This window comes from Tyto alba, unplaced genomic scaffold, assembly GCF_018691265.1.
Source record: "Tyto alba isolate M040663 unplaced genomic scaffold, T.alba_DEE_v4.0 Super-Scaffold_17, whole genome shotgun sequence".
NCBI lineage: Eukaryota > Metazoa > Chordata > Aves > Strigiformes > Tytonidae > Tyto > Tyto alba.
The window spans coordinates 7,149,923-7,168,648 of record NW_024881279.1 but is presented as its reverse complement, the minus strand read 5'-3'; the positions used below and the strand labels follow the sequence as shown (position 1 = coordinate 7,168,648).

Here is an 18,726-nt window from a genome sequence, read left to right as displayed (position 1 = left end):
TTTCTCCTAGCTGGCTTAGGACCACAGGACGCAAGCTCAACTCAATCCTTTGTCTTTGAGTGAGATTCTTTTTTCCATATGCTCTCTCTGGACAGGGCACCAGGCTCTCCATTAAGTCAGGCACAGAGTTTTCCTACAGATAGGTCTCCCAATACTTACATGCCACGTTAGCAGATATTATTTAAGAGCTCAGAAACTCCACTTTGGAACCATGTAACAACTATACTCATCTTAAAACATAATGTTAAGATTAAATGGAGCAAGCAAAGGCCCTGGAATGATTTTACCACTGAGGACCAAGTAGGTCATTTTTGTTCCCATCATGACAGCTGGATTTATAAAGCCAATATTTAATCGGTATAGATGTTACCAAACCAACTGCTGCCACTGGAAAAGTTCGTTCCTGGGCCAGAATTCCCACAAATACTCCAAGTAATTCTACAAGCCCTGCCTTCTGGACAGGTTCACAGCAACATTCTGCGCACATGAAGCCTGTGTTACACACACCATCTAGTGGCAAGGCTGCCAATGTGATGGTGGGAATTAAAACTTCACCCACTAGACAGAACCAAAGAGAAATCATTGCTGAAGTCTGTAATGGACTCATCGCTCTGTTGGGGACTTACAGCTGCTTGAGGACAGCAGATTTTAAAACTACAAACAAGCTGAACACCCTGGGGCACGTGGTATTCATGGAAACACTGAACTAGGTTATTTATTTCAAAGCAAAGCAGTGCCAATATGCTGAACATGAGTTCTGAAGAGAGGCAGGGGTGCCAGTGAGAAATCTTGTGTGCTTCAGTGCTTTACACAGCAAGTTTGTTCAGAAGTTTTGTGTTTGTAATGGGAATATCATATAAAATGTCAGAGTCTGCACTGTTTACGCATATACTCTGATACAGAAGAAACCTCCCCAGAAAGAATGTGTTATTAAAATAAACTAAGGCCAACAATTAGTTGAATCTCATTCCTGAAAAAAAAAAAAAAAAAAGTAAGAAATCTTCACTTTGTTCCCCTTCCATGGTAAATTAAACCCTTTGAATCCCTTCCTGCTACCAGACCCCAAGTCTACTTTGGCCTTTCTGGGGTGGGAAGAGGAAGGAAGGTGCAGGGTCTACAGGACCCAGACAAAACCTGTGGACCCTACACTGCACAACTGACCTTCCCAACTGTCTCAGGAAGGTCAGAAGATGGCCAGATATGAAGACATGGGGTTGAGATCTGAGCAGGTTTGGACACAAGTTTTCCACAAACTCTGGAGGCATTATTAATCAGGTCTTAATTTTGCAATCCAAACCCAACTGATTCAAGCAGCTTTCTGGTCTGCAGATCTAGAAAAGTAACAGAAAGTACAGGAAAGTCTTTCTGGGATTATTTTCTTACATGTTTCCATTTTACCCTTAACGCACTTTACTCACTTTGGCTGTAGGTGCAACTCTTCAGGAAAAGCTTCAGGAATTAAGTTAAAATATGAATTAGACTTCAAGAAGGTTTGAAACAGATATTGGATTTATTGGTCAGCTATGAGTAGGAAAATACATTGGTAAAGAAAAAGAAGACCCTGTATATAAATATAATACTAACTAGTTAAAATTTGACCAAGAAGAAAGTTCCACTGAAGAGAACAGTAAAAGCCCTTGTTTACCATCAGACCATATTCAGTTTCCCATTTATCTTATTGAAGAGCTGCCTATAGACAAATGCAACATTCTTTGAGCTTAGTGCAGATAATGTGCTGGTTTTTGTTACATGAATGGTAAACAAGAGTTAGTCCAGTGCATTACACATTATACAGAAGTACTGTGAATAAAGACTAAGGTATTCTATTTTAGACACTACTTAAACATACCAAGACACTTAAGTGTTACAAATTTATGCAACCAAAGGAAAAGAATAGCAGTTAACATACTAAAAAATACTGTGTGTGGCTGGATGAAAAAGGCTTGCTACTTAAGCGGTTAACTGAAGTTTTTTAAGTTTTACAGTGTAATTAGTTGGGTTTTTTCCCCCCCAGTGGTGTTGTAATTATTTTGTCTTTCATACAGGTTTTGTGGGGTTGAAAAAGCAAACCATAAGCTATTTTCTAAGTCTTCTCTAAAAAAAACCTCGAGAGAGTTGCTACAGTTTTATCAAAGATGCAAACATACAATGTTCTTAAAGTCAGTTTTGTCAAAGGCTAGCCAAATTTACTTTTTTTTTTATCTGCTAAAAGGACAAAATAATTACCGCACGCACTGACTTATATGCTTCCCCCCCCTACTCGTGTTATGTTAAAAGCAGTAACTTGTGATATTAGTCTTTTATTCTAACCAATTCTTTTAGTTAAAGGTATATTTCAATTTACACTTTGACACCCAGAATTCTTGGTAAATGTAAATAAAACTAGACAAGATATGGCTGACTGTACTTTAAGTGGAAAAAAGCCTGGTCTAACCTAAATAAATTCTTTTAACCCCAAGGACGTTCTGTGACTTCTGCTGAATGTGCTTTTACAAGAAGAACACTGAAGTTACATTATGGCAACACCCAAAACCACCTCAAATAAAATATTGCAAAGAACCATTTTATGTTAAAAACTATGAAACAAACATTTTGATTTTGTGAAGACACAGTTTATTGCCTTATTCTATGTTATAGCTGGAAATTGAGACTTCTGAGTTAGATTTGTTTGACACAGGAATATATTTTCTTTGAAAGATTGCTTGACAAAGTTTATCTCAGCTCTGTTTTGGTGCCATCTGATCTTTCCCTATATTCAAAATATTTCTCCTTCCTTCAGCCCCTGAGTCATAGCTGCAGTCCAGTTAAAACCCAGTGAAGTCAAAAGGAGTGTCTGCAATGTATTCAGTGGGTTTTTGATTGGGACATAATGGACTAATAGAAAAGCTGGAGGAAACGGTTATTTAAATGGACCCTTAGCCTGTAAGGTGACTAAGCAGGAACAGACTCCAAAAGCAGAAGGGGCCCTATCTTAACATGCTGTCATAAATTCAAATATTTTTTAAGACTAAGCAATACAGGAGAACACATATTGGATAAAGCTCAAACCTTTAGAATCTAACAAGTGCACTCAAGCTCCAGCATCTATTAAAGTAAATTATCCCCCTCTAAGAAATACAAAATGAGTAAGTGCTTCCCTTCCCCTTCTGTAAAGCTTTCTGGACTCATTACACAATCCAGATAATCAGAAAAGAAAAATAAGTTTGCTCAGTCTGACAAGCTGATTTGGCTCATCATCACTGGAAATTATCATGATGTACATTACCAAGACATCATTAAGGAAACAGGAGTAAAACACCTTTTATTCACACTTTACAAAAAAACCCAAAAAACAAACAGAAAAAAAAATAACACTACGCATTAAGTCTACTACAGCAATACTACCAGCATTTCAATGTACTGATTATAAACTGGACATGTTTGGTGTTTTCACAACTAAAACCAAAACAAAATAATCCCAAGAGATCAGGTCCCAGACAAGGATTCAAGATCAAAATTTCTCATATTGAAATTTTAAAATGTACATTTTACATATCAGAACTGTTTGTAATTTTTACTTTCAGATTAAAACAGAACTGTTTGAGCACACTTATGTGCTGACTACTTTTCAATAAAATTTTGATTCATTATTACCAATCCACTCTCTTATATATAAAAATTCACAATATTTAGAAAGTTTTCTCTTAATGCTCAGTGTCCTTTTGCTTCCCTGCCCGCAGCTGAAACAAAAGCTGTTTAAGACCAAGCTCTCTATCTCACATTTTTTTTTTTCTACATTGATTATTCAACTTGTATTAGTTTAAGGAGATGATAAATTCTCCCTTTTAGATAGAAATAGACAAGTTAAATTTATAAGCTGTTATATACTTGGCTTCGTGACACAAATGGCACTGAGGGTACACTATAACTTTTGCTTGACACTTTAAAACAAGACTTGGTCACTTTAAAAAAATGATCTGAAGAATTGTCTTTGGGACCTGTATTGAAAATGCATTTATTTTACACTGCTTCATCAATAGAAAATGTGGGGTTGTTTCTTTTTTCTTCAAGGAATTATACTCTCCAAAACTGAGGAACACACTTAAATGAAAGAGAATTCACATGATAGTAATTCTTAGTGGGAAAAACTGCACTGTGCAATGACACTGAAAGAAGCAGTGCATGGGTATTAGAAGCTAGAAACTGTGTACCCATAACCTGAACATGTTCAAAAAGTGTGATATTCAATGCTTCACAAAGGAAAAAAAGATGCCACAGCTTATACAAAAGTATCTTCATAAAATTTTCACAAGTGTTAACATTATTTAAAAAAAATAAAAGAGGATGCACAGGATCTCTCTGCATGCACAGGCAGTGCTAGTTGAGAACAAATTTAAGCAGGCACAGTGGAGATAGGACAAGTATTTAAAACAGAAATGAAGAAGCTGTACACAAGTATTCCTAAATTTTACTTCAAAAGTTAGAGATGAGAAAAATATCTGAGGGTATACACATCAGCAATAACTTTCAATCCATACAGGTCTACTTATATTCACTGCTTAGCTTATCTGTTCTGCGAGAACTCCATGCTTTTCTCTCTTTTTTTTTTTTTTTTAAATGAGAAATAGACAGAATGTATTTCGTTATCTCTGTAAGATATTAAGATTTTATAGGTTTGGATTTTAAAAGCAACGTTCTCAATTGAACATAAAAGTAGTACAAAAGGGCTAACAAAACCCTAACAGTGCAAATCATTAGCAGAGAAAACCTGTGACAACCTCTTTTACAAGCTGGCCTTTATAACACATGAAAACAGATAAAAATTTAGCCTTAGTTTACAATACAATCATTTTCCAAATCTGATTTTTCTTTTTTTAAAGTACAAAATCTCATAAATCAGGTTTTCTGTTGTTCATATACAATCAATAAAGGCTAAATTCAAATTCTATATTTTACAAACAAGTCTGAAAAAGGAGGGAGTGAAGTACAGAAGAATGTTCTGTGGATGTTCCTACTGGCCTCAAAAAAGTAGTGCTACAGATAACTGTGCAAAGAGAATATACTGTATAACAATTCCCTATTTCAAGGCATGAAAATGTCATGTTGGATAGAAGAAACAGGAAGGTTAATTGTAACGTATTAAAGGTGCAAAATGCACCAATTGCTGACAAACAGTATACAAAGTATATTGGGCTCAGAATTGTGTCTGTTGATAGCACCTGGCTTTTACTATGTCTTTAGCAAATAATTAGATTTAAGATTAAGATTATTAAGAAAAAAAATCCCTGTTGGCCATACCTCACTCCTCTATATTCAGATTTTACAATTGTACAAGTTAGATTGAGGTTGCCCTCTAAAATGTACTTGACTACCTCCTGCCAGGGAGATGGATTCCATTTACAGGAGGCAGGAAAGGCAGCAAAAGCTCCAGTTGTGCAAAAAGTGAGAAGTGGTCAGAAGGGATGAGTGGATGTGGACAACCACTTATATTGTTCTCTATTAACCAATGATGATCCAAAGGTCCAAGAATGCCAAGTATGTTTAGCTGAGGTTTAGAGTAGAAGATGTAGTCAATAATACCCTAAAATGAGAGAAGAAATAAAATTGATTATTAGTATATATTCTTGAGTCAAGATATTCCTCCAAACAAAAGGTGAGCTCAGGATTACAAGTAAAAGAAATGCCACCATTCCTTCTCTATAGCACATCATCCATTTAGGTGACTTCTATTTCCTATATCCCATGGGTTGCTTGATACAGATTAGGAAAACAAAAGGGAAAGCCACCCTGTATTACTTCTGCTATGATTTTGTGGGTTGCAATTTCCAACCTCCTACACAGCTTCAAATGGTATTTATCTGATTTTGAAGAGGAAAAGAATCATCTTTGTTTCCCCTAGGCAACAGAGCACTGAGAGTTTTCCAGTAACAACATGGATTATTTCCTTGCAGTTGACAGTTTATGTGCCCCTGCTGTACTATTTAATTTAGCTTGGAGTATTAACATACAAAATCTTCCTATTTACAGGGAAAGCTAACAGCGACCCAAACTCTTGCAAATCTATTGCAAGTTACTAACAAGAAAGGAAAATTTTGTTTCTAGGAGACTGAAGTGCTGGGCACTCTAGCTTGAGATGTTTTAAATACAAACTTGGTGAATTTACTGTTAGCTACCCAAACAGATTAATTTCTTTGTTAAACAGTTTTGTACAGCGAATCACATTAGTTAAAATTCAAAACTGGAAAGCTTTTCCAAAATGTCAGCCAAATCCCTACCTTGAAGTCAAATGTGTAATTTGTATAAGGCATTAGACCATTCTCATAGGCACTCTTCAACTTGAAACCATGTGTAATTCTTCCATTTGTTGTTCCATTTTTTCCATTACAGCTGAAGTTAGTAAGACTTTCATTGTATCTCAGTTCCTTAAAATCTTTGTGGTTTGTTTCCACTCCACCAGTGCTCAAGTACTCAACAACACCTATAAGGAGACACACATACACACAAGAAGGTATTAATAAGCATTCAGCAAATAAGTGTGTAGGTACTTCAAGTCATACATGCAACTTTATGCTTTATATAAGCAAAACCTTAACACATACACAATGCAGTCAGCAGTAGTTCTTTTAACATTGCAAAACAATGTATATGTATGTCAAGAACAAACATCACCTAGAACAAAAAGACATGCGTTGATCAGAAAAAATGGAAAGGTTAATAAGGTACAGACTAGGGGTGGAAGATGAAAAAAGTGTAAATAAAATTCTACAGATGCTAGGTAGTCATCTTCCTCCTCTCCTAATCTCTATGCTCAACTCCTGGCTTTTAATGTTTTTCAGATAAAATGTTGCAAAAAAGTCAACTTTTGTAACACTACTTCAAATAAAGTTAACTTTAACGAGGTTGCAAAACCAAACTGACAAGATTTATGTCCTGGAAAACTATGAATGTGCCTCTTAATTTCAGAATAGCTGTATTAAGGTTCTAGAATATAAAAGCAGCAATTAGTTGTTCTGAAGACACAATCAGACACATGAACTGGCTACTGCAATAGTCACTAGTGATATTTGTCTTCCTGGTATCAAAAAGAACAAAATTTCCATTAATGCAGAGCTGTAACTGTTCCTATCAACCCTAACATATGTTAAGAGTTGCCAAGCAGAGTCCAAAAGGAAGGGGGACCAAGAATGGAGATTACTGTATTGGACAACTAGCAATAAGAAGGAAGGATGGGCCTTGAGTTCAGCAGTTCAACTGGGTACCTGAAAAAGCCAAGAAGGCGATCACTGAATCTGTTCTTTTCTTGCCCTTTATAAAGTTGGCACCAAGTGGAAATTAAAAAAAAAAAAAAAAAAAAAAGGTTGTAGGCTGGTAAAGAAGGAAGAATCCTTTTCTGGTAGGAGATGTATTGAGTTTTAGAAGTCCTAAAACAACTGAGCTGCAGAAAATGATTGTATGGTGGCAACTTTAAAGAGAAGAACCTATCTTCTCACACTTACAGTTAAGAAAACACAATTATCAGCAACATACTCATGTTACCAGTTATTTTTGGAAGATATCTTCCTCCTTTCCATTCCTGTATTGTAAGATAACAATAAAAATGCTTCTGAAAGACGAGATGTAGCTATACTACTGCATAGGCAATAAGGTCACTCACAAAAGAAAGTTCTGTCTTCTCACTCCTCCTTCTATTTCCTTAGTACCTTCAGAGCGTATGATATCAAACAATGTATTCTCTAAATTGAAAGCTCCTTTAAAAAGTGAGACTTTAACATTTAAATTGTTACACACTTGAAACAGTCTGAAAAATAAGAAATAGAACTCTTACCAGAGTCTGGTAGAGAATTGAGATCTGCACACAGTACAAGTGGAATGGTTCCAAGTTCTCCCGAAACACCAGGTTTGAGACTACGAGAAGCTTTATCAATAATGTTCTTTACCTCGGACAGGAACATCATAGTCTGAACAAGCTTCACATCAGAATAATCTGGGTCCCAATGCATATGTGCATTAGCTACAAGTACTAGCTGCTTTTCCATCCCAAGATGTGGCTTTCCAGCTAAAATTTAAAATCAGGTATTTACCTTACATGGTCAGCAACAGAAAACACTATTATTGAATTTTAAACAAGGTGTTTGAGGAGAGGAAAAAAACATTTAATTTAAGGTCGTAAAACTCCTCTTACATCTACTAAGTATTTGAGTTGATAGAAAGCATTTGGAGTAATTGTGTTCCACATTCAAGACCATTATCAGACAGACTGTCTTGTTACAGGTAACGGTTACGTATCTAAGAATACTATGAATTAACATAAATAACATATAATTCTAATTACAGGCAAATAGTGTTGTTCTAAAAAATTACAACAGTTCTCTTCATGTTTTGATAGTAAACAGGCACTGCTCTTGTCTTATTAAGCAAGGAGCTCTGAATTTTAAGTGATCCACATTTTAAGTTACCTCTCTTGCTAGAAGTGCTTCTTAAAAGGCTTGTTCGTTAGAATCTGAATTATATAAAATAACATTTGGATAAATATAACACGGGTTGAGTAGGTACCCACTGCGATACTTGTAAAGCCAATTTACATTTCCTAAATTAAGAATGACAGGGCAGAACAAACAGGTTGTATAAGCATGACAGTGAAGAAAATAACAAGCTAAAATGATGCAGATACATGACCCAGAAACACACAACTAACACCAACTGATTCTCTGATACCTGTACATAAAGTATCATGCAAAAATCACTCAGACTCAAGTTTTTGTATTTTTTAAGCAGAAAGGTATAAGTGGAAAAAAACAAATCTTCATCATTTAAGCAATATCACTTTACCCAAATCCTCTTTGGAAATAAATTTGTCTGAGCCTACAATGTGCAGAGTTATATTCATCTGTAGAACCTAGTTTCTCTGGTTTACTATGACAAAAGTTTTTTTTCATGTACAAAATACAATCTATTAAAAAATTAAACTAAATAGGACTTACATGACATTTCTATCAATTCCTTTCGCAGTTCTAACAACACAGCAACTCCAATGTTATCTTTTGTCATAACTCTGTTCAGCATAGCTTCTGAACCTTCCGAGTTTGCCATAGCTAGTTGATTGAACTCAACAGTATGTTTCTGAACCAAAGTAAATCTGAAAGAGAAACATCTTATGTATTTTTTTCAGCAGCCAGATACAAAAGGAAACGTTATAGATAATTCTCCTTTTCACTAAAGCTCAAACACAGTTATGATGTGAAAATCTGAATGACATAATTTCATAAAATCCTAAACTGAAATCAAAGAATATAGTTTTCCTAGCAATTTTTATATATAACACCTTAGTTTCAATTAAAAGATCTGAGAGAGAAAAAAAGGAAGAGAGAGTTTGAGAGACTAAGAGACTGTAGAAGAAGAGTGCTTCTTTCTAATTCTGCACCAGTTTCTAGTTCAAAGATGCAGGTTTAATAGAGGGACTAAATAACTTTTCTAAGCCAAAAGGTATTAAACCTGGCACCGACATTTACTTGTGGGCACAAAAGAATGGAAGCAGGAGGAGGAAGAGAAGTTATTTCCTCATATCCAAACAGTTGTATAAGTACAATATGATACAATCAGTAAGTGCTGCAGCTCTTAAATAACAGCTTTTTTTTCAGAAGCAAGCAGTGACATTAGGTGCCTTGTCTATTGCTTTATCGGAAGGCTACAAAAAGGGCGACTAATGCCAAACTGCTTGAGCTGCAGACAGATCTGAGAAATGATGTGAAAGAGATCAAGACACAATAGAAGGCTTTGCAAAACACATCACTTACTTTTCTGTTTTGAAAAATATTGCACAACCATCAACATGTTTTCTTTCCTGTTCTGACATTGTCCTAGCTCTAGATTTTGGACTGAAGAATCCATTGTAGCCACGTTCTTTCAATTCTACCAAGAAAAAACTGTAGTACTGTTCTGTTTCAACCTCCTATAAAGTTATAAGACAGCACAGCATTAATGTACTATTAGCAAAATACAGAAGACTGATATTATTTAGACTCTTCAGAAGTGTAAATCACTTTCAAATTAGATTTAAGGGAAAAAAATTGTAAGAATTAAATACATCAGAGAATGCAAATTTGAGAGCAATATCCCTATTTTAAGAAAATATAAATTAATTTCTGTAATCCCTAGAGTTAAGATTATCTCAAGACTTTGATTTGAAAATGTGTCAGTTATAGCCCCACATACACACACAGGCACAAAGACACCCCCACGTACATTTCTTTGATCAGCAGCTGCTGGTTCACACTCCAACTGTGTGGGCTGAAAAGCATTCTTTTGATGTCAAGCAACAAATAATGTTCTAAACACCACTTCTTTTTTCTTTTGTTTTCATAACGTTTTGAAAACAGATCGTTTACTGTAAATATATTTAATATAAAGAAACCAGCACATGGGAATGGAAAAGGAAAAGAAATAACAGTATATCTTTTACCTGAAGACTTATGATGTCAGCATTGCAGCTCAGGATTTCCTGCATAATGGCTTTTTTTCTATATTCCCAGTTCAGTGCCCAAGATGGACAATAGCCATACAGCTGCCGGGTAGCATATTTATCACAGAGTACGTTGTAACACATGACAGAAAACAAGGCTGCAGAAAAATAATTTTACTTACACACTGACATATTTAACAAAAACAACAAAATGTACAATTATGTTATTCACTTTTGTCTTCTGCAAATTTCTTAATTAATGCTTCATTTGCTTCAATCAAAACACAGCTCGTGTATCTACACTGGAAAAAAAAAATTGTTAGTCCTAAACCGATAATTACAAGTTTGGAATTATGGCAGCTGTCTTCTAGCATTTAATTAGAAAACAAAAAACAAACCTCCTCTTCATATGGTTAATGCAGTGAATATCAGACAAATGCACTTTAAGCTAAGTTGTGCTCTACTGTGAAAAGTCTAAGACAAGGCAAGTGTATCTGAACACTTATATTTGCTAGCTACACAAACGTTTGCAAACTCTTCAAATAGATTATTTAAAATCTTCCTTAATTATTACCACCATGAACTGTAACAGAAACATAGGCAGTGTAAGGATCCCTTTGCACAATGAAAAAGTATAGGCAAAATAAACCCCTAAATGTTTCCATATCCAAAAGCTTACAATTCAGGTGTAAAGATAAGATATATCTGCTCTGTGTATTCGTTTGGAACAGGAGTGATAATTAGAGAGTTTGTGGCAACTTGACAGGTAATCCAGCAGCATGGATTTGGGGTTTTGCTTTGTTGGGGGGTTTTTGTTTGTTTTCAAAAAGCACTAAGGAATTTGCAGTGCAACGAGATACTTGGAAGCTTATTGGGAGCTCCTCTCAAATGTGGAGTGCAACTCTGGAAAAAGAAACAAGACAGTTGGTGGAAGATTTAGCAAATTGAGGCAACAATCTCAGGCTGATTGAGAGTCAAAACCCAGTATTTGAAAACAAACAGGTGACAGCAAAAGAAGCTGCATTAACATCATGATCTCTGAAGCAACTGCCTTAATAAAATCTACTGGAGAAAATAATGTACATCAATCCTGAAAGAGGGGACACTGCAATAATTGAGAAATACACTAAGATTTTTGGTGTGCAGGTAAACAGAAAAGGCTGTATTTTAGACAATTCATTCAGAAAAAGTAGCAAACAATTAAACATGAATCCCAACAGCAAGAAAATTACAGAGTCAAAGATGACACATTTGTTTACTTGAAGGAAAAAAATTCTACATTTTTTTGAAATTATGTTCACATTCTTGCATTTTTTTATTCTCCAACAAATGTTCAATTAAGGCTATCATAATTCAACTATTTAATTTTAATTGTGGGCAATGGTTTCAATTCCTGTGAGGAGGTTATTAAAGAGAAATTACTTTATAGTAAAAGATGGGCAAACATGAAACAGGTCTCCCAACTGAGACAGAACTACTTCAGCTGGCTGATCAGCACTGCACAGATGATTGGTTAATTTGAGCATGAATGTTTTTTCAGTAGATAAAGATCAACAGCTTTTATAAAACAAAATAAAATTTAAAAAAAATAAAAAAAAAAAAAAAAAGGAAAAAATCCTTGAAGTGTTACAGTACCTGTTGGTCTTGTACGGTCTGGTTCTTGCAACATAATCCAAGATCTTGGAGGTGGTTGTTCTGTTGAAACTATGGAAACATTTTAGAGATACAACAAGTGACAATCACATTTATTTTACACAGCAGAAATAAATGTTTTAAGAATGATCACTTACTTCTTTTTGCAGTACCTGCCAAATTATCAAGCAAATAGTTCAGTAGCCTTCGCGTCCCATCTGGTTCCTGATAAAGGTTCAGAATATCCTGTGTAAGTGGATTTCCTGCAAACAAATTTACAGAAATATTGAATAAAATATACAGAACCATTATGAACTTACATATCAGCGTTTAAAGCTGGCATCTCTCAGAAAAGATACTGCACCTACTATGAACTACTTAAAGGTTTCAGATCTCTGGTCTTCAATTCCCCAAAACATTAGATGTGTGAATAGCTCTAGTGAAGTTAACCACATTCCCTCCTGCCTCTGTCCTCTGACTGACCACCCCAAGGGCTCGTTGGATCCAACTAGTGAAGAGCTGGCGTGGCACAACACGCAGGCAGAGCGGGTAAGGCTGAACACAGGAGCCACCTCTGCTCGCTTGGCTCCACACGAGTGAAACATCCACCGTCAGTTTATTCACCAGTCGTGTCTGGGTAGAGAGTCTACCATCTCCCAAATGCATAAAGTGATTGTAAAAGTTTTCACAGACAACACACATTGCAATTATGTAGTTTTAAGGGCGAAAAAAAACAGACTTTTGAGATTTAACAGTGTTTAGAGGTACTGTATCACTCAGTGCTCCTGATTTAGTGATGCAAGTTCCCCCAAGGTCAGTAATTTTATAGCTAGAATCCATACAGTTCAGAGGAAAAAAAAAAAAAAAAAAAAGGATTTAAATTGCTGTTTGCATAAACTGCACAGTACCCTACAGCAGTACAAAGCACATTCCCTTTTTGGTTGGAGTTGAATACCTACAGTTAACAGCAGACTATTTTTTAGTTAAAGCAGCATTGCATGCAACCCCTATGCAAGTAACAGAAAGCTTCTGCTCACTCTGAAGAAAGAGAAGCAAACATCTTTATATGTGGAGTGCTTCACTAAACTCATTCTTTTTCTTTTTTTTTTAAATAATCCCTAAATAACGATATTTATAAGTGCAAGTAAGTAGCTATATCTGAGATTTCTATTCAATAACATTTTATGAACCAGCAGTCTACACCCATTACATCTCAGAAGCAATATCATTAAACAAAGCACGGATACCAAGAAAAAGTAGTAATACCTTTCAGACCCAAAGTCTGTAACTGGAACAGTTTTCCCAGCTCAAAAGGTAAAACTCGTAACAGGTTGTTATTTAAATGTAGTTCCCTGTAGACAGAGCAAGAATCATATAGGGCTGAAAACAGACCAAAATTTGTCTTCAGCAGTATAGTATAAGTTTAACTAGAAGAGAAACAATATACTAGCAAACCACAATACTGAAAAACTCAAAGACTAAACAGTAATAGTTACAGAAATCTTGCTGCACTCAAAAACACACACAGAGACAAAACACATATTATTTTGAAGTACAGAGAAAAGTAGCTGTTCCATTTCATCTTAAAAAGTCTGAAAATTTGTAAACATCAGCAATAATTAAACACTTTAGTAACTACAAGTGATGATACAGCAACAGCTCTGACAAAGCAGACCATGAAACAGTTCGGCTATGATTAAAGGCCAAATAAAGGGAAATTATACCCCAGAAGACAAATAAGCAAAAAATTCAGGGTCACAGCAGAACGATTAGAGCTCTGACAGTACCATGTAGTCATTTAAAATAGTAATTTCTGGGCTTTTTTTGTTTTGGTTTTGTTTTTTCCCCCCCCTCCCCATAATTTCAGTGTTAAGACAAAATACATGCTTGTTAACCTACAAAACCAATATGCAGACAGGAGCAGAATTCATGTCCTGAATTCTGATAGCCCAATGAACTAGGCTGAGAAAATGGACTTGTTAGGAGCTTTTCACTTTCTTAAATGTATTCCCATCTAAGCAGCAGAGACCTTCCTCACCATATTCAATATAAAGTTGCTACTTCAAAGTGTTTACAACTTAGTGCCTAGAGACTTGAAAGTATTTTGGAACAACAAAAAAGGGAAAAATGGAAAAAAAAAAAAAGAAGGAAACCTGGATGCCAAGAGTCACCTTATCCCTTTTAGATTTCTACAAGACAGCATTTGAAGCAAAGAGACACAACTCTTCTCCTAGACTCACCTTTCAAAAGTAAACTCTGCCTGGTCCTTCCCTAACAAAGACTTCCTGAGAAATTTTGTTTCACTGCATATTTAGAAACATTGGTAAAAGTCAAGTGGCTTGTTCCAGAGGCACTCCGTGGTGTGTAATAGTGAAATAAGATACAGGAGGGGACTGTCTTTTTATTTCACTGGGTTATCTAGAAATGACAAGACTGCTTGCCAGACTATAGAACAGCTAGCCAACTGTTTTTTTTTTTAATTTTGGTGGTTTTTTTTTTTTTTTTCAATATAAAATCCCATAGACAAAAGCACATATTTTAGAGAGCAACTCAGCAGCCCACTGTGTCATTCTAGGGTTTCCAAGTACGAATGAGGCACATGGCAGGTAGAAAAGAGGATGGGGGGGGTGTGTGTGTAAAAAAAAACCAAAACTAAACTAAACAAAACAAAACAGAAAAACAGCATCTCCATTAGTTCTCAGTGCTTCCATAGACATTTGATACTTAAATCGCTATTATTTCTACAGATGATATTCTATACATTATAAAGCTACTAGTTTATTCTTTAGGAAGCTTTTTTCCTCTAAGAGTTTTTCAAAGCCCCGCTGAAGTCTAAAAATAGTTACGTATGAATTACAAAAAAATACACAAAACTCTTCTAGAGGAAAACCACCAATCTGGAAGAATGGCCCAGTAGTAGGTATCATTACACTTTCCCTCTTGGATGAAAGAACTATTTTCTCTAATGATCCTTGCCTCTGCAGAACCCTCCCCCTCTTCACAGCAGAAGGGATCACAGCAAATCCCACTAGTTCTTTCAAGCATATCAGGAGAATCTGTTTTACAGCTGAGCTTTCCAAGATAACATGTTACAGTGTTTATTTTTTCTCCTCTTTCTGTAAAGATCAGAAATCTTACTACTCTGACACCTTTCTTCAAGTACCCGCAGTAAGAAGGGAGATGCAAACCCAGAGCTTCAGATCTGGGAGCTGTAAGACCTGTTATCAATTCTCAAATGAGAGAGCACAAATGATTTCTGTGGCTCAAGATATTAGCAATGCCCAGTGTTGAATTACCGTTAGGTTTGAACAACTTCCCAGAAGCTATGGGAAGTATCTGCAGTAAGAGACAGCCTGAAACATAAATGACAACACTGCTGAGACCTATCACGTCAGATGCGCTTAGGGTTTTTTTTCCACTTTCACCCCAGTGAAAAGAAATCATGGATCAGCTGCAATTACCGAGGACTGAGAGAGCGCAGTGGATCAATGCACTAGCTTTTCACACCTAGAGACCTGGATTCAATTGTTATCTTTAGGTCAAATAGAAAACTAGTGTGTTTCTAGACCTTAGCTACACATTTCACATTCACAAGATTTAACCTCCTCTGCTCAGAAGAGACTTAGGATTTGGAAGAGCTGAAACTTCACAGAATCAGCCAGAATAAATTCGGAAGAGTGCTGAGAAGAAGGCATAATATCTTTTAACATTACTGATAACTAAGCTAACTCCATGTCATGAGTATTATGTTTACAATAACATTTAAAAGGTAAAAGACTGATGAAAATAAAAGGATGCTAATGAAGTAAAGAAGAATTTGAGAATATTCCAGTACATTTAGGATAGCCAGCTCATAATACCTGAGGAGCGGATAAAGGAGGGAAGAAACCTGTTACTAATAACTGCTTTTAACTGAAAATCTAAAGAAAGCTTTTCATTAGTAACAGACTACTTCACAGCTGAGAATAACAATACAGCACACTACAAAACAGAGCTTCCAATTATGGTCTAAAAGGTAAGGTCTCTTTGCTCAGCCCCCAAGGTTGGGACTTTGGAATTTGAGCTTTTAGTACCAATTTAATCAACTAGTTTAATCCTCCCCAACAGAACGGACTTTTCTAAAGTAGAAGAAAATGCAATGGCTGATATTCCTATGTGCAAAGTTGCTTTGCTTCCAGTTTCATTAGAGCTGTTCTGGCAGTCTATTTCTCTATTGTCTTCTTTACTTCTAATAACATTTTCATTACTCTTAGACTCAGTGTTTTCTGGATTTGAGAAAGTTCTCCATAAATGTCTTCAAAATTAAAAGCAATAAAGGCAGTTACTGGTACCTGTCTAATAAACCTAAGATAAGGCTCTTCCTTTGGGTCAAGGGCAAAAGGGTTTTGCCTGTGAATATTTACTCATATAAATTATTTATTTATTTACATAACAGTGATTTTACAAAGTGAAATGATGCAGCCTTAATTATAATCTAAATAGGCACCACTATTCATGTTTCACTTCCAAAAGGAGGTATCATCCCATGCAAACTTTGCACATCTTAGCACTGCAAAACTGAGAAAAAACCAAAAGGTGTGTTTAGAACATTTTTTTTTTTTTCTCCTCCACAGTTTGCACTGGAATGCAGTTACATGATAACAAACGTGGGAAGGAGATATTAGACTAGTTGCTGTTGTTATAAAAGAAACAGAATAAAAACTATCATTACGAATGATTACTACAGATTAATAAAGAGGAAAAACTGTAGTTAGCATGATTATGAATGTTTAATCTGACCTCTTTCCTACCTTACTATGAATTAAAAGCATTTTTTTTTTTGTGCAGCAGTATTTGTTAGAGAAAAACACCACAAAGATTTGTAAAAAAAGTCTGGAAAGAGATGAGTAAGAGGGAAAACCTGACTTGAAAAAATGTAAAATGGGTGATTGCTATCATACTGAGCACTTCTGAAGCTCATTCTGTACTGTCATACATCGGAACAGATCACAGAAAAGCCAGCATTGCTATAGCTGCACAGACCATATCAAGTATTCAGGGTGACACATAAAAAGAAGTGAAGAAGGGGGAATTTACTTATGCTTACTAGAATATAAAAATTATGCTGAAATTTCAAGTCGTACTACAAAGATAGTAAGAGAATAATTTTAACTCCTGTTAAAATTTACATACCTGAGTGACACCATGTTTCCGAGCTCTGCTGGTAAACTGCGTATTTTATTAGAGGACAGGTCCAGATATACCAGATTGTGAAGCTTGGCAATGTCTGAAGGAATACGGGATAAGGAATTGTCACTGAGATGCAAAGCTGTCAAATGGGTCAGTGTCCACAATGATGAACTTAAGCTTCTCACTTTCCCTGCAGAAGGAAGGTACAAAAGAAAAGAGAACATTTAAAACATACAGGTTTGGCAGTAAGTACACATTTTGTAAGTATGTAGGGAAGGGTTTTGGGGGTTGTGTGGTGGTGTGTTGTTTGGGTTTTTACTATGTTTTTTATTATTATTTTATTCAATGAAAAAATCCATTAATCACGAATTCTATAGATCAAAAAAATTCAGCAATGCATAAGAGAATGTAAGGTGTTGCCAAGGATACTTAAATTGTTTTTTCCAATCCATACTGAAAGTTTAAGCATTCTTCTCAAGTTCCATACAAAACAAGACATATTTACTGACCATTAATTCAATAATTAACAGAGGTGTAAGGAACAGATTTTTTTCAAATATAGTTTAATGTTTGAGATGAAAGATGCTTCTTCAGTTTGCCCCTTGTTTCTGCACAACTTCCAAACCAAAAATCTTTATTCTGTGGCATTAATCCAGCCAAGAACAGATAGAAGCACTATATTTAGGGTGACTAAGATGCTTAGTTGAGAACATGGATTTCCATCTGGCATTCAACTAAAAGCTGCATAAACCATTGCCAGATATTTAAAAAAAGGGTACAATTTTTGTATAAACTGAAGGGTGGAAACATGGATTTGTGTGACAGAATCAAGATTTTTACATTGCCATATGCAAGGAATGTGAGATATCAAAGGTCTCAAAACATTTATTCTCTCCAAGCTTTTTCTTCCCCGCCAGGGCTGGATCCTTTTTCATTTACAGAAGTCATCTCACTATACCAAAAGCATTAGAAGAACAGTACCAACATAAGTTTGTCCTAAGCAAAATGTTACTTGCAACAGCCTTTAAAAACTCCACCACGATTCACCGATACTAAGAATGGTCTGGTTCATATTATACCAACATACACACTTTATAATTCCTTTCCTTAAATTATTTTCTTCAAAATAAAAAAAGTCATATTTAGTACCAGGGGAAAGCTAAAAGCTACACTGATACATGTGTATCTGGGACCCAACCCCTGGTAACAAAAAGTTTAATACAGGTGTCATTGCCAATGAGCTATAAGAAAGTGAATGGCATAAAAAAGCCTGCAGTGAAAAAACTCAGTGATTTAAATGAGAGCAGTTAAAACATTTGTGGCTTTCTGTATTGGAGACCAAGTATTTAGCATGGAAAAGACAGTGTGAACGTTAATAAAACAAAAACATCATCACATTTTGTTTTGCAAGGCAAATGCATACAGTTCTTAAAGTATTCATGCTACCGTAACACTCATTAAATAAAACTTTTGAAAGGTTGTATTTA

The 18,726-nt window shown here is 35.5% G+C and overlaps 1 protein-coding gene across 3 annotated transcripts in view; it reads right to left on the bottom strand.

Moving 5' to 3' along the window:
* Positions 1-1,490: 1,490 nt before the first annotated feature.
* CNOT6 (CCR4-NOT transcription complex subunit 6) overlaps positions 1,491-18,726 on the bottom strand; it is a 32,597-nt gene continuing 15,361 nt past the window's right edge. For 2 of the 3 annotated variants that reach the window (XM_033006152.2, XM_042790188.1), the window contains exons 3-12: positions 17,243-17,429; positions 13,337-13,422; positions 12,229-12,333; positions 12,074-12,142; positions 10,439-10,596; positions 9,774-9,928; positions 8,961-9,115; positions 7,805-8,035; positions 6,255-6,457; positions 1,491-5,560 (exon numbers count right to left, since the gene is read on the bottom strand). In XM_033006152.2, coding sequence (XP_032862043.1) covers positions 5,348-5,560; positions 6,255-6,457; positions 7,805-8,035; positions 8,961-9,115; positions 9,774-9,928; positions 10,439-10,596; positions 12,074-12,142; positions 12,229-12,333; positions 13,337-13,422; positions 17,243-17,429 — 1,562 coding nt within the window. In that variant the 3' untranslated portion in view covers positions 1,491-5,347. The remainder of the gene's footprint in view (positions 5,561-6,254; positions 6,458-7,804; positions 8,036-8,960; positions 9,116-9,773; positions 9,929-10,438; positions 10,597-12,073; positions 12,143-12,228; positions 12,334-13,336; positions 13,423-17,242; positions 17,430-18,726) is intronic. The other variant, XM_033006153.2, reaches the window with a different exon arrangement.